This window comes from Pocillopora verrucosa, chromosome 1 (genome assembly GCF_036669915.1).
Source record: "Pocillopora verrucosa isolate sample1 chromosome 1, ASM3666991v2, whole genome shotgun sequence".
NCBI lineage: Eukaryota > Metazoa > Cnidaria > Anthozoa > Scleractinia > Pocilloporidae > Pocillopora > Pocillopora verrucosa.
Window position 1 is genome coordinate 36028031 of NC_089312.1, and position 14765 is coordinate 36042795.

At 37.5% G+C, this 14765-nt stretch overlaps 2 protein-coding genes across 2 annotated transcripts; one reads left to right on the forward strand and one right to left on the reverse strand.

Moving 5' to 3' along the window:
• Window positions 1–105: 105 nt before the first annotated feature.
• Window positions 106–6878, reverse strand: LOC131798389 (centrosomal protein POC5-like). Its single transcript, XM_066163089.1, is given in 11 exon segments — window positions 106–684; window positions 686–714; window positions 945–1136; window positions 1728–1853; window positions 1856–1922; window positions 2180–2206; window positions 2208–2240; window positions 2395–2513; window positions 5081–5273; window positions 5501–5676; window positions 6469–6878. Coding segments are annotated over 11 exon segments (1539 nt in total). The 5' UTR covers window positions 6854–6878; the 3' UTR covers window positions 106–492.
• A 145-nt stretch (window positions 6879–7023) lies between these two features.
• Window positions 7024–14550, forward strand: LOC131798415 (uncharacterized). Its single transcript, XM_059116060.2, has 8 exons — window positions 7024–7422; window positions 8788–9056; window positions 9874–10183; window positions 10883–10945; window positions 11403–11512; window positions 12148–12345; window positions 12948–13362; window positions 13500–14550. The coding sequence occupies exons 1-8, from the start codon at window positions 7398–7400 to the stop codon at window positions 13751–13753; spliced, it is 1644 nt and encodes a 547-aa protein (XP_058972043.2). The 5' UTR covers window positions 7024–7397; the 3' UTR covers window positions 13754–14550.
• Window positions 14551–14765: the final 215 nt, after the last annotated feature.

Consider the following 14765-nt stretch of genomic DNA (forward strand, 5'->3'; position numbering starts at 1 on the left):
ACTCTGGAAAAAACTAATTTAGTTTTTTCAAAAGTTTGCATTGAGATGACTATTGTTGAAAAACAATATTCCAGGCGCTTTCACTCTGAGGGATTGGCCATTTTCAGGGAAACTTTCTTCTTTTTTCCTCATTATCGCTTTACTGCACAATTTTACACATCTGGTCCCAAAAGAACCTGCGTCACAACTTAATTACTTTTATTGAAATACCTTGTCCGAGTGTCCAGTTGTTAGAGCATTCACACGCACTAATTCAGATCATCTCATCCAGTGAAATTTGACCTATTACTTTCTTCCCTTTTGTCCGTAATTCTTGCTATGGTCTCAGCTGGATAACGCGCAAATGCTCATACCAGTTGTATGTGAATTGACCTCTTAAGACAATGTTCGTCATACGGAAGACAAAATAAAAAACAAGGCAAATGATTTATTACGAAATTACAAAAATCAATTAATTTAAATCGACCTATCACTAGTAACAAGCAGTTGAGACTATGACTTCATGTGGCGGGGCAAAACTAGCGCGGATTTCAGTGTTACAACTTTTACAGGAGTCGTGTGGATTGTCTGCACGCTTGGACCACGTGACGTTCTCGTGGTGGCTGCTTTAATTGGTGCACGCTGACGAGTCGGAGGGGCTCCTGAGGTGCCATATTCTGAGGAATGCTTCTGAACGAGAACTGAAACTAACAGGCCCTTGGGTACCTACCAAACCTGAAATAAAGTATAAAGGAACAAGAATGTTTTGAAATACTTTTTGGTTATGATAGGTATGTTGAGGTTCCTTTCACCACTTTCCTCCCTTCCCCGCGGTAGTCCATGGGGATGTGATCTCCCACTTCCTCTTAACCACTCAGCCATCTCGCTGGTAGAGTATTGGCTTTGAAAATCTGAAATACATCGACGGAAGGAGAGAAAAAAAACATGTGTAAATTTTACTTTACCGGCGCCGCCTTTTTGTCCCTGAATGTCTGATCTGCAAACAGCTTTCACGGTAACAGTTTTTCCCATCTGGCCAGGCTTCTCAGCTGAAGTTTGATGTCTAGAAAACACGTGACTAAACTGATGTTGCGTGACAGCTGGACCAGATGTCGTTACAGTTGGAAGAGGTGGTTGATGACGTGGCATATCTTCATCTGGAGACAAAACAAAGATGAGACGCCATTTTAGCACGGGTAATTAATCAATTAACAAATAGAGAAGCCTTGACTGAGCTCTGCTCTGGTGTACAGCACGCAGGAAGCGGTTAGAGCACTCAAGAAGCGGGGAGAAACACTCGACTACGGCTTGTGCCCCTAAACTTCTTTCGCGCTATGGCCGCTTCCTAAGTGCTTCACAACAGAACACAGTCAAGGATTCTCTCTCTGTTTTATAATAAAGAATCCGTTAAATCCCCACCCGTTACTTTTAATTTTAAAACAACCTTATTTCCAAAGTGAACTATAGTGTCGTCAGCATGCTCTATACTCTGATAGAGCACACTTTTTTAACTAATGACAGCGTGCGTTACATCCAAACTTTGTTATAAACTGGATATATAAGATGCGTCTCTTTATCTCGGTCATGATGAATGTCACCTGTACACTAATCTATATTATTATTTTTCAAAATAGCGATTACAAGACAAAAATTTTCGTGCTTCATAGTAGCATACAACGTCGCGCTCCACAACTGGTTATGACTCAGTAAAATCATAAAAATGAGGAACCGTTCATTCCTTCTCTCACCGTTGTTGCTGATTCCTGCAGCAGCAGGCGGAGGTCGTCTGCCACCCTCTTCACCTTCTCTGAACATAGTCATGGCTTCCAAATTCAGTGCACACACTCCGCGCATGAAAGCTTTTTTCATAGTTCTTCATACCGTTCCCTCTCGGCATGAAGATGAGCTATCTCATTCCGCGCTATTTCCAGCTCACGGGTGGCCTAATCAAGGGAACAATTCATAAATGAACCTGACCGAGTGGGTTAAATTGGCCGGTTTAAAGTTTGCCATGATTCTTTAAGTAAAAAGAAGGAAAACCAAAGACCAAAACCAAAAGCATAAAACCTGTCACTATCCTGATGGAAAACTTCACGATACTTACGGAAATTAAAGATTTGTTAACCTTTGATTTCTGTCCTTCGTCTGAGGGCGTTTAAAGTTTACAGTCAAATTACAAGAAAAAAAGACACGAACATACTGTTGCGAGACGACTTTCATAGTCTTCCGGTCAACTTGACACACACGTCTGGAGCTTTCGCCTTCAGAAAAAATAGAAAAGGTTACATGTAGTTCGTGGACGAATTAAAATCCCTCTTCACAATACTTGGTCCCTAAACACCAATTGAATACCGGACCATCTGAAAGCCAAACAAACAGTCAACACGATTGACAATAACAAACAGATCAAATAACCTGACATGCTTTTTCCACTCGTTGTTGCCATTTGGATTCAATAACAGACCGCCATGCACTCCAGGCACGTGACTTTAAAGCGTGTTTGTAATGTCTTCCGGCAAGTTGGATGCAAAACCCTGAGAAGAAACAACATGATGACCATCAGAAAAATTGAACCGAACTGAAATGTGTGAGGAAATAATGGCTGTGATGTGCACTAAGAACGATTGGGTGGATATGGTTAATAAACATGTAGTCACAAAAAAAAAATACGGACGTGTTAAGGGGACAAAGTGGAAGTTTACTGGTCTGAACTGATTACCACTGGGAAGATACAGTGGTTATTATCAATATCTGTTTAATAATAAAATATTGCTATAATGTACCAAAGGGTTAAGCAAGAGAGACTTCACAATTTCAATCCCGTGCAAAGGGGCGTCTATGAATACTGTTCTACAATTATTTCGTCAGGTTTTGTCCTGAAACTGACCTCTCTTTTTTCATCCCCAGTGTCTGATTTTCCACAAGGGTTAAAAGCCTTCATAAGTTCATGTTCTTTCACTCTATGATAAAAAACATACAAGTTTGTTAACTTTCGGAACATTACATCAAATCGCGGGAGTGCCAAAGGAGGAGAATCAAATCGTCGTGAATAAATTGTCACTAGTAAATCGCGGCGGGTTAATTGTCGCGCGTCAAGGGTGAAAAATTCAAGCATACATCACAACGCACTTGTCTCTTTTTCCCATCAGTTGAGCAATGCGTACAGTGTTCGAGGTATGTGGAAAAGTAACGATTTAGAAGCTACCAACAAAAAAAAAAACATAACAAAAAAGCTTGTTCCTGATTATAAGATGGACAATGCTCTTTAGAAATCCGCCTTCTTTTTCAACCCTTGTTCGACTGTCTTATCATAAGTGGGACAACAGAACTTAACACTAAGAGCAATGAAATTAAAAAAAAGTGCGAAATAGTTTAAATTGTACTGTGGGTGAAAAGTTTACAGCCCATTTTGATTTCTATCTGTTCATCAACTAGTTACAAACGAGTAAATCTGTTTTGAAAATGAAATAAAACACAAAAGGCCATGACGCTATAGTTTGATGTCTTAAGAGATGGTTCTCATTGTACAAACATAGCAGATTGTCTCTTTTAATCATCCATGTCATCCCATTCAATTAATTAGTCCATTCGCGGACCCGCGAAGATAAGTAATTAACTTGTCAGGACAAAAATGTACAACAAACCTGTTTGTGAATAGCTGTGTGTGAATGTTGGTAACAATAGAGTCTTCCTCTTGTGTGTCAGGGCTATGTTCATAAGTCAGTAACAACTCTTTTTGACTCTCCATCTCATTCATCAGGCTTGTGCATTTCACTGCCGGGTCTGTGGGTAGGGGGTAAAAAAGCTTTATACATAAACGTTTAATGAAGCGCAAAAGGCCTGAGTAAGTAACAGATTCACAGCAAGAGTCTATTTCCCTTGAAAAAACAAAGTGATAATAGACCAGTGACGGCACGGTCCTTGCCATTTGGCGAGATATGGTCACGTGAACAGCTTCCGGGAGTCAGCTCCAGGGTATCGAACGGTGTGAGTCGAAGGCTGTCATTGAAAACACCCTGACTATTGTGTACAAGGAAATGAAACGATTAGACTTAGATGTGCAAGGTATTCGTCTTACGAGCGATCTACACTTGACTGTGATGTCCCAGTTACAGGTTTGAGAGACGCTTACGGGGGAGACGTGAAAAGAGTCTTATAGAAAAGTTCTGAGAGAACTTATGATGATGTTAGTGCCCATTATCTATAAACCTTCAAGACATCTTTTTACATATTTTTCTGTGCCAACAAATGATAGACAAAAATCTCAACATGATATTCAGCATCCATACTTCTTTCCATTTTGTCAAAACATGATGTCTTTGCTATCTGCATGTATGGTACTTTCCCCAGTCTAGTCAACTGGGATGCAGATTTTGACAGCTTTAGTCATCATTCCTTAAAAAATGGACTATGTGGAAACCATTGGAGAGGTACATGTACAAAACTATGCCATTATATGCTGGAGATTTTCAACATTTGCACAACACTATGGAGATGCATAATTAAGTAAAAAAGAAGTACTGAATTTGTGCTTTTTTGCCCCTTAAATAGGATTTTTAAACACCTTTAAGGACCTTTTCCATATACACAACATGTTACTAAACTGCAAAAATTGTGAAGTATAAATCCAGAGGTGGCTGGAAAAATGTGTAAAATAACTAGCAAAGGCTGCCCATTGCCTGGCATCTGTTACACCATGAATAGACAATGTTTAACCTAAAAGGAACAACTTTGTAGACTAACACATAAACATGTACCTGAGCAGTATCTCAGTTGATAGAAGTTGGGCTAAAGTACTGATTACTGACATAAAAGAATTATATTACTCACATTCTACAAATTGCAATGCACATAAAAAACCTCTTCTACCTTAAATAATTTTCATTTCACTTTGTCTCCTAACTGTACAATGTACATTGTACATTGCAATTAGGAGTACTGGTAATTAGAAGTGGAAGACAAACAAAATTGAAAATGAATCTACGGTTAATAAAGCAGTATTTTGTTACTTTCTAAGATTTAAATCTAGTTTAACATTTATTAAACAGTTGCATAAATATTATGTTATTACATGATATTAAATGATATCATTATCTTGAATAGTGTCTGTTTGTTGTGAGAGTTTTCCCCACAGTACAACTTTTTGATTGGAACAAAGAAAAAAATGAAGCACCTGAGATGTTTTCATCATGTATTACATGCATACAAAAACTGTTACAGTACCTCCTTTTCTCCTGCATCAAAAGCTGTTTCTGTTTTTCAAATAACCCCATTTTACACTGTGCAAATTCAGCCTGTTTGGAGAAGGAAAAATTTCACATGGCCATGAACACGAGTGAAGTACATTCTCACTTACACCCAAAGGGTATACACTGGGATAAGAAAATATGATAATTATTGTCACAAAGTCACTTTTACTCAATCCTCATTTGGTCAATTTGTAAATTTGATTTGGTCAGGAATAAATCTTCACTTCAACATTTGAAGTCTTAAAATCAGTACAGATATGTAGGTCACATACCAAAACATTTCTCTTGAGATCCAAACACCAGTTATCCAATAATGCCTCCATTCTGGCCAGGTCAGCATCTATTACAGGTGAGGATGGTACTGGGGAGTCTGGTGACTCATCACCAGTGTGAGATAATGATGATTCATGTTCAGCTTCTGCTATGACTGGTGAAACAGCATCTGTTTCTGAAAAACATTTATAAATGAGTCAATTGTTAAAATTACATGTAGATAATGTTTAGGAATATTTTTCAGTTAGAAACACATTTGTCATCAGGTTAGATAAATATTTTCTTTAATATAACTAATTTTCATTCAGTCTAAAATCAAAACAATCTAATTCCTAAGCATGGTTAACAGCTTCTAAGAACGATATGTATAACATATGCTCAAGTCTTCAAGGATGCTCTTCACCACTAATACAGAAGTTATAGAAGGAAAAATTAAAAAAGGATGGAATGGTTGAGGGCTATGCTCAAAGAGTCAGTATGCCTCCCTCTACAGTGTAATTAAAATGCAGTTAACAATTGCTTTTCAGAAAGGCCTATCTGGCATGTACTTCTTAAGGCACAAAAGAGAAATTTGAAAGTAATGAAGTTAGCCGAGTTTCATTTTCATCGCTTCCAAAATATCAACTGCTTAGTGCAGTATCTCTTCACAGCTGAAAAGAGAAATATAGCGAGGCTTTGTCCGCGCTCATCCTTTGCAAATTTGTTTTCACTTCATGCTTGCAAAGCTTGGCAACTAACGTAAACGTAGGAGTTGAAAAATTGAGCTCTGAACCTGCACACGTTTTTCGCCGCACAAACGAATTTAATTCAATTTCCTCCTTTAGCTTTTATCATTTTATGAGAAGAGAATTCATGATAACACATGCTCTGAGTTAAGGGTAGAGTTAGTGCATACGTACCCCTGTAGCTTACCACAAAGTTCTTAATAAGTTAACGTTTGTAACTGATATAGATGTCTAGAAATTACCTGATCGAAGCAGAGAATCTCGAGCTATTGATCCCTGTCCTTGAAACGACACTTTGAGAGAGGGGGTTCCCGGAAGTTTCTTCACTTCTTCTTTATCGACTAAATGCGATTCCTCTGTTGTTGGTTGGGAACTTTGAGTCGACACCGACGTAGTTTTCGAAGTCGAAGAGCTGCTGTCGTTTGTTTCAATGAAGGCAGCGCTAGTATCATCTTTCGAAGGAATACATTGCTCGTACACACTTGGAACAACTTGAATTTTCGGTGTAACAACAGCGTACTTAAGAAGCTCTTCGTATTCTCTTTGCAAAGAAGAGGAAACAGAGCTTCCAGGGGAATCCATGTCTGAGAAATGTGGGACAGAGTCAGACTCACTATGGGTCGCCATTTTGTTTGTTTCAAGTTTAAATTCAAAGATGACTTACGTTTTGATTCTTACTTCTGATTGGTCTCTTACTATCACTTTGCTGAACACTTATTGGTCAAAATCGCTAAGCTGTATTACCACCTGATTGGTTATTTTACTCTAACCCAGGATCTCGGGGTGAAACTATTTTGAGTGATGGCGGACGGTGGTCAGAGTTTTGTTGCCATCTTATGAGTTAGTTAAGCGCTCCAAGTCATAGATGTATCTCATTCATTAGATTATAACTCATTGAAATACTTTCCACACGCTTTAACTATGAACCAGAAATAAGAGTGATTATGAGTCAAGGAGCTTTTGGATCTCGTCGACAATCTGAAATGGCAAAGATGGCGGGGAACTTGCTCATTTGCGAAAGAAATTTGGAAGTTACGTGACAGAATCGTGAACTTTCGATTACGTCATTTCTCCAGACGATCACGTGATAGAAAGAGCCAGTCAATGAAACAAAATAAAGTTGACAGTAACTTGAGAGAAGTCCACTATCAATGGCGGTACACATCTGATAATGTCGCGGGAACAAAGTTTCAGAGGTAGGAGAGCGGAAAGTCATTGATTTCGCAATTCAGCTGCTTACCCAAAGGAGAAGAGCTGAGTCTTTTACATTTCTTTCGGAACATCTCAATATTTATCTTTGTTTTCGCCCTCGAAATTCGATTCACAGTAACAAGAGTAATGTGATTATTTTATTTTCGTTTTCGTGCATGCAACGTCGTTCTGTAATTGCGTATGCATCAGGCATGTTAACCACTTAACGTAGCTTCGACGAACTCCGGTCGAGTCTTGATGGTTCTAACCTTCATGGAAAATTAATTATTTTCAAGAAGTTTGCAGCGTTGAGACGTCAAACCATCAAAAAGAACGTTTTTGTGGAAAGGGTTTAATAAGCAGCGAGCGTTTTTGAAAATACAAAACGAAACCAGAATTGGACTGACGGTCGTTTTGCGCAATTAAGTAACCAAAGAAGACAGAATCTCTGACTTCCTCACTGCGAAATTCGTATTTTGGACAAAATAGTGGTTTGTTTTGATTTGCCACCAATCGGCAACTGGCCTGATTCGAGTTATCGTGGATAAAACTGCTATGAAATCGACCTGAATGGAACGAAAATTGTTTGAGTTTTAAAAAACTTCTCAAGAAATGGGGGTGTGACTTTGATTTGCAGTTACAGATTGAGTTAAATCGAGTTTGAGTGTACGATTTTGGCATGTATACATACAATTATATAATTATATTTCGATTGTTCAAAACTAAAACCGACATTGTTAGTAATGCTAGAAATGCATAAAAATAAATATAAAAAATTCCACGTGAAATGTAAATGCTCGCTGAGAGAAAAATACATTTGTGTTTGTGAAGGTTGATTTTGCTTTAAATAATTTTCGAACCAGAATGAATTGCTTTCATCAATGAAATAGTGACATGTAAAACACAGATTGGTCAGGTATCATAACTGCAGTGATGACAGATTAAAAATCACATATTTAACTCCTCAAAGACTTATAAATCGGTCAGAAAACATACTATGTGTCAACTGAAAAATTTAATGAAGTTTACCTAGTATATACAAAGAAATGTCTCCCCACAATAGCAATTGGTAAACACTGACAGTCAGCTGGCTAATGTATAGTGCATCTGTAAACTAAGGAACTGGCAAAGCAATTTGGATGTGACTGTTGAATTTGTCTTGAATGATGTGTGGTTGTTGTAAGCCAGTGACTTCATGCATGTACAGTATACATTTAAATGAAGAGTTAAGTTCTTAAGCATCCAAATAATGTTCTTTCAAATAGCAATCTTTTCATATAAGATTAAGATTTTAGGTGAGATCTGTTTAACATCTGTGTCATAATAGTGAATATTTTAAAATCAATTTCTCTGTTGTTGTATTCTCCCAGGGTCTCAACCTCTTGTTACTTTTGGCCCCAAAGATTGGGCCTCACAGATAGTTAGAGGCAAATTGGAAATTTTGGAGGCATGTCGGCATCATATCCCAAATCTTAGATGCCTTTTGCTTGAAGGCTCTCTGTGTTCTGCGTCCTCTAATGGATTACAGTTTTTTCCTGGTCCATTTGTCAAAATCCAATTAGTGGTGGCATTAAGGAATGACAAGCAAGAGCTGTTTGATTGCCGACTGGTGGCTGCTGGAAATCAACAATGCAAAGTTGTAAGTACTCACACCATCTATTATAATCAATATGACAGAGTTAGTAAAAGAAGGCCTACAAAAAAACTTGTCAAGCTAGATTAATTTTACTTATAGGTCTATAACTTGCTTTCCTCTCCCTGTGATAAGTTGTGTTTCCATCCAGTCTTTCAGACAAGGTGGGAGATTTGATATAATTTCTAATTCCATGTTACAATTTACAGGTCTCTCTTTCTGCAGACATTTCTCTTAAAGATTACTTGGTTCTTGTAATGGTCAGCTACAGTGTACATCCTTAACCCTTTCTTGATAGCGTTGATATACCTCATTAGTTGATGACACGGGAAACAGTTTTTATATTATGTAGCTTTTTAAGTGCCAAGATCTCTTTATTAATTCTCTTAACTGTCTGTTGTATAATTTCCATGATGTTAGTTTGGAGAATGTGGTACTGGACCAACTGATAAACTCCTAATCAATATTCCGTTATTCCCATCACTTGTCTGCCTAATATTGTAATGATATTGTTAGGAAAAATTCTGTCTTGGTCACTCATGAGAGTAGAAGGGTTATTATGCATGTAACAGTCACAGTCACATTGAGGTACTGATATGAGCAGCCTCTATATGAAAATATATTTATTGTATATTACTCTCATCACCACTGGCTGATTGATCAACACACTAATTGCTAGCCCAGTATGTTTTCCTGGACTCCAGTTGTTTTGGCAAAATCCTTATTCATTTCCAAACAGAATTTGCATCAATGAGGTCATCAGTGGCTCTTTGAATATAATCTTCAGCTCTTAAACTTCATTTAATCTGTGTTCTGATTGCAGAATGGAGGACGAAGTGTGATCAAAGCAGAAGTGAAACCAGCTGGTTCTATGTATCTCGCAGAAACATTGGCCATTGACTGCAGTGGAGATGAGCTGGGTTCCTTCGCTAGGAATTTTGTATTTCTCCTTCCAGCTAGCATTCCTACTGAGTACCTCATTTCACTTGAATTCAGAGCAGCAACTGGGGAATTGCTAGATGACATACAACTCCAAGTATTGACCCATTATCAACAGACAAGTTTGTTTGACTTTTGTGATGGCCATTCCTTGTCATCAGTGGAATTACCATGCCCTAAAAAGGAACTTGTTGGTAAGTTTCTGTTGTCCTGTGTGTGCCAAAATAAACTTGGTTTACAAGCATACATAATCTGTGTATGCTTGCTTGGCTTGTTGTTCACTTAAGGGTGCTAGTGTATGATAATATTCAGACAAAGCACATGTCCAGGGAGGTTACTTGATGGAATGTCAATGGATAACATGGTTTCATAAAACTGGTCTTGCTTGAAGTTTACTGAATCTATGACATATCAGTCTTCAGTACCAATAGATCTCATTTACATGTAGAACACTTGGCTACTCTTGGCTATTAAATGAGCTTCTTCATTCCTTCCTTGATTAATTCTGATTGCCTGTCTTCAGGTAAGGATAATTATTGTTAAGGCTATAAGTTGATCATTGTTGGAGTTAACACGTCAAATTATTGAAGATTTAATATTGGTGGATTATGAGCCAGTTTAAAACTTACATGACTTAACAAAACATACTTGTACATGTATGACTATTATCAAATTTTTGAATAAAGTTCATAGGTAATCCAATGCATGTAAAAATACAGAATTCTTTATGATTGTAAGAAAGCTTGCAATAACTTTGACTAGTGCACCTCAATGGATATCAATTTTGCTTGATTTGACAACTGAACCTAGCTAATGTATAGTCACTGTGTGCAGTCTTGTACATGTATACTGCAATACTCAGTGGAGATTGTATATATTTTTACATACATCAGGTATTTTGGGAACTCCAGAAGCTCAGAAGATTGTGTCATATTTTCAGGAATTAGTGGAAAATGGTAAATTTAAGAATAAGGAAAACTATAATTGTACATTATATGTATTTATTAATTAACCATAATAATTATTGATTATTATTATTATTATTATTATTATCATTACCAACATTGGATGCTGTTGAATTTATGACCATTATAAAACTCCTTGCATTCTTGTTAACTGATTGTGACAACTGAGGGTTTTTTAGAGGTTCTGAGAGGCCAGCAACACATATAAAGCAAAAATTGACCCAAGAACCTCCCTCCCTGTTACTGCTAAGCTTTACATTTACAAAACTTCTATTATTATTGCATACATCTTTTGGTTAATACATTGTAAGTAGCTCACAATTTAATTGAATTTGTTCCTGTACACAATTTACTAAGTATCAGTGGAAATATTGGAATCACAGTGCTTTACTTTGAATTGTAGTGAACCAAACATGTCATGAAACAAACTGTTATCATTTTGTGTCAGGTGCAGGGAGATGCTTCAGTCGAGATCAACTCCGTCTCTCCCAGACCATAGACAAGCTCAGTCATTCAGAGGCTTTACTACAGGATCTGCATCTTGCTGTAAAGCTGGAGGTACAGTGTAGTCAATGTTACATTATTACAGTATACTGTTAGTTATATGGTTTCAATATTATGGAATGTATGTAGAAGTATCAAGGCTTCACTTGGCCTTTGTTTGGCACATTGCAGTGCTGGTGTAAATGCCTCTTACTAACCAAGTTCAAGGTTTGTGCTGTTAGTAGTGGAGCAAGATTCTGAGCCGAAAACAAAGGTCCATAAATTATAGTACAGACCGAGAAAACAAGGTGTCTTAGTTATTTCTTGTACATCTGTGTCCAAACAGAGATGGAAGAGTTGAATTAAAACAAACTTTTGAATTTAGGTGGTGTTACAGTGTAATACACCCTTCTAAATTGACCAGTGCAAGTACCAACTGAGCAATATACATGTACCACATAATTATATTTTTACAAATGGAATAAAATCCCAAATGTATTCATGTAGCACAGACTTTAATTTTGATTGTGCTTGAAAGCTTTCTTAACGTTTAATCTGCACTGGTTACTATGTGCCACATATTAAATAATGTTCAAGAGGTGTATGTTCATCATGATAAACTACTATTATCATTGGTGGCATGATCAGAAAAGTATTTCTGGAAATATGAGCTTGAATTCCTTATTTATAATTTTATTTGTTCATTTTAGGAAAGTCTCATGCTGTACCAGATGGGAGATTATGAAAGATGCAAGCAGTTGGGTGAGAGCATCTGCCTTTGTGCTAACACCTACCACTCACCAAATTACAATTCTATTGCTGGAACGGCAAAGTGCACTATCTCAAGTGCTTACAAGATGGAAAGGAACTTTACTAAGGCTGAGGAACTTTTGGATTCTTCTACTGAGGTTAGTTATTTCTATCTAGAACCATTTATTTTTTCATCTCTTTCATTATTTGTCCCATTAATTTGTATATGTAACAGAGTTTAGCTTTTTCAGATTCCTTAATTATGTGTATCTACATCTGTACAAGCTTATTTCTACTTATTTCTGTAGGTGTGTATAAAATGTCTAAAATAGGGTCAGTTATCACCTTAATAAAAATTTTTCATTCCGCATAAGCTGCTTTAAAATTCATCTGTTTTTATAGGCATTTTATTACCTTCACCTCTTAAATGTTTCTGTGTCTCTACACATCTTATTTTGCATGTAGGCATCACTGGAAACTTACCTGACAATATCCCTGTCTTAGTTCATGGCCCTTTTTGTGATGCTTCTGTTAAAAGAAATATGTAAAAAGATGTTTTGTCTCACACATTCACATGAAAAAGGCATAGTTGACAAAAGTGTTCTGTGAAGATGTCTTTCATTCTGAAGCCACTGTGCTGTATTAGTTTGATAGGCACTGTTTCAGAGCCTTGTTGTTACCATCTGAAGAGAGAAAGAAGATTATCCATGACATGTTGGATGAGGCTTAGAGGACTTTTCTTTTCTCTCCTTCTTTTCAGCTCTTAGAGTCTGTTGTCCCTGGTGAAGAGACTGCAATTAACAGAACCTGTCTTGCTGCTTTGTTGTCTGAGAAGGGCACTGTTGAAGGAATCACTGAGCAAGAAAAAAAGAAACTCAAGAAAGCCTTGAAGGATGCAATGCTACACTACAGACACCAGCTCAACAAAACTCAAAGAAGGAATGCTAATAGTCCCAGAAGGGCTCTGATTAGAATGATTCTATTCTATCTTCACTCCACTCGAGACCAAGCCACAAACTTGCAGATAGCTGTGTCCAACAAAGTGTTAGACAAAGTGAAGGAGTTTGTTCAACAATTCAACAGAGAGTTTCTTGTAAATTGCTCCATGAGGGACAAAGCATTGTTTTGTAATGCCTATGGTGACTTACTGACCAGGAAAGGACTATATGAAGAAGGTTGGTAAAATTAATGGTTATTTGCGTTATTTTTTATTTTTCAATTTTTTTTTCTCATTTACCCAACATTTACTTTTGAATGTTTAAGTGTTATTTAATGATGAGTTCAAACATTACTGTTGCGTGCTTCTCCACAGCCATCAGTTCAGTGTCTGAGGCTTTGAGAATAGCAGAAGATCTTCAGTTGCAGACAGATATAAAAGGAGCACGTGACCGACTTCAGCAACTCGATCGGCTGCGTATGGAGCGAGGGGAGGGTGGACGGGGGCCTCATGACCTGGACGAGAGAAGAGTGGCGAGATATCAGGGCTTCGAAGAGCCAGGGTTGGAAGTCCTGGAGAGATTTCTTGAGCAACTCACTCGGCGTGTGCAGAGATGTAGACCGTACTAAGAAGTTGCAGAGAACACTGACATTTCAACATCTCCATTCTAGAAACAAACTATCATGAACGATCACCTGCTGTTTGTAGTGGGCTCCTGTCTGTATTGTTACGAAAACTAGTTTTACTAATAGGTGTACTGTGGTTATTTGTGGGTTCAGCTTTTTTTCATAATGAAACATATCGTTGAATTCCTGACGCCTTATTCTGTCATTACAGGGCTCAGCAATGCAGTTCTGCACGGACAAAGCTTAGTAATGTTGTCGCTATTGCTCTCAAGTTTAGGCATGTAAGTCATGTCGCAGATTGTCTCCACTCTTTGACTGCATTGCACTTTCTCCCCTCCTAGGAAAACTTGCCATAATGTATAATATTCTCACGGCTGTAGATAGCGGGTATTACGTAATGACGTATACTGTATACGCCTCCGATCTTAGTATAACTGAGTTATGTAAAGGAGCAAAAAATTTATTGTCAGAGTTTAACCAGGTAAATAGATTTAACCTCACTCACTTTCACTAAGAAATATGAGTATCCCGCTTTATTTAGATGAATCGTAGCATGTATGGTGTTACCGTGACGTCATAATCTTCATCGTATTACAGTATATGAAACTTGATTAGTAAACGATTAGTTAAGATGGTGAATGCACGTGTTTGGATATTCTCCTGAGAACTAGAGCCGCAAATGTTGGTGTGTAAATTCATTTTATATTGTACATCGCATCAGTTAGCGTTTTGTAAGTTCATTTCCAGTAGCCTTTGGCTTTATATGGAACATAAGTGAATAAAGTAAATGAGTACGACAACGAGCGTTTATTGAGTATATCCAAAGCATTCACATAGGTAAGTTTGAGGTTTCAAATTGACAATGGAAATAAGTAAAAGAGTTTGGTTAGATGTTCGTCATTCAAACCGAAGAGTTCACCCTTCTACCAGTATTCGCCTTGCTCTAGGCTCAAAGAAACGAAACCGGCACCCAGCAGCGCTTTTAGGGTCATTACTCGAATATATTTCAATTCTG

Coding starts and splice junctions, on each gene's coding strand:
- LOC131798415 (XM_059116060.2), top strand. CDS start 7,398: ATGTCGCGGGAACAAAGTTTCAGAG. Junction 7,423..8,787: donor GCGGGAACAAAGTTTCAGAG/GTAGGAGAGCGG, acceptor GTATTCTCCCAG/GGTCTCAACCTCTTGTTACT. Junction 11,513..12,147: donor ATCTTGCTGTAAAGCTGGAG/GTACAGTGTAGT, acceptor TGTTCATTTTAG/GAAAGTCTCATGCTGTACCA.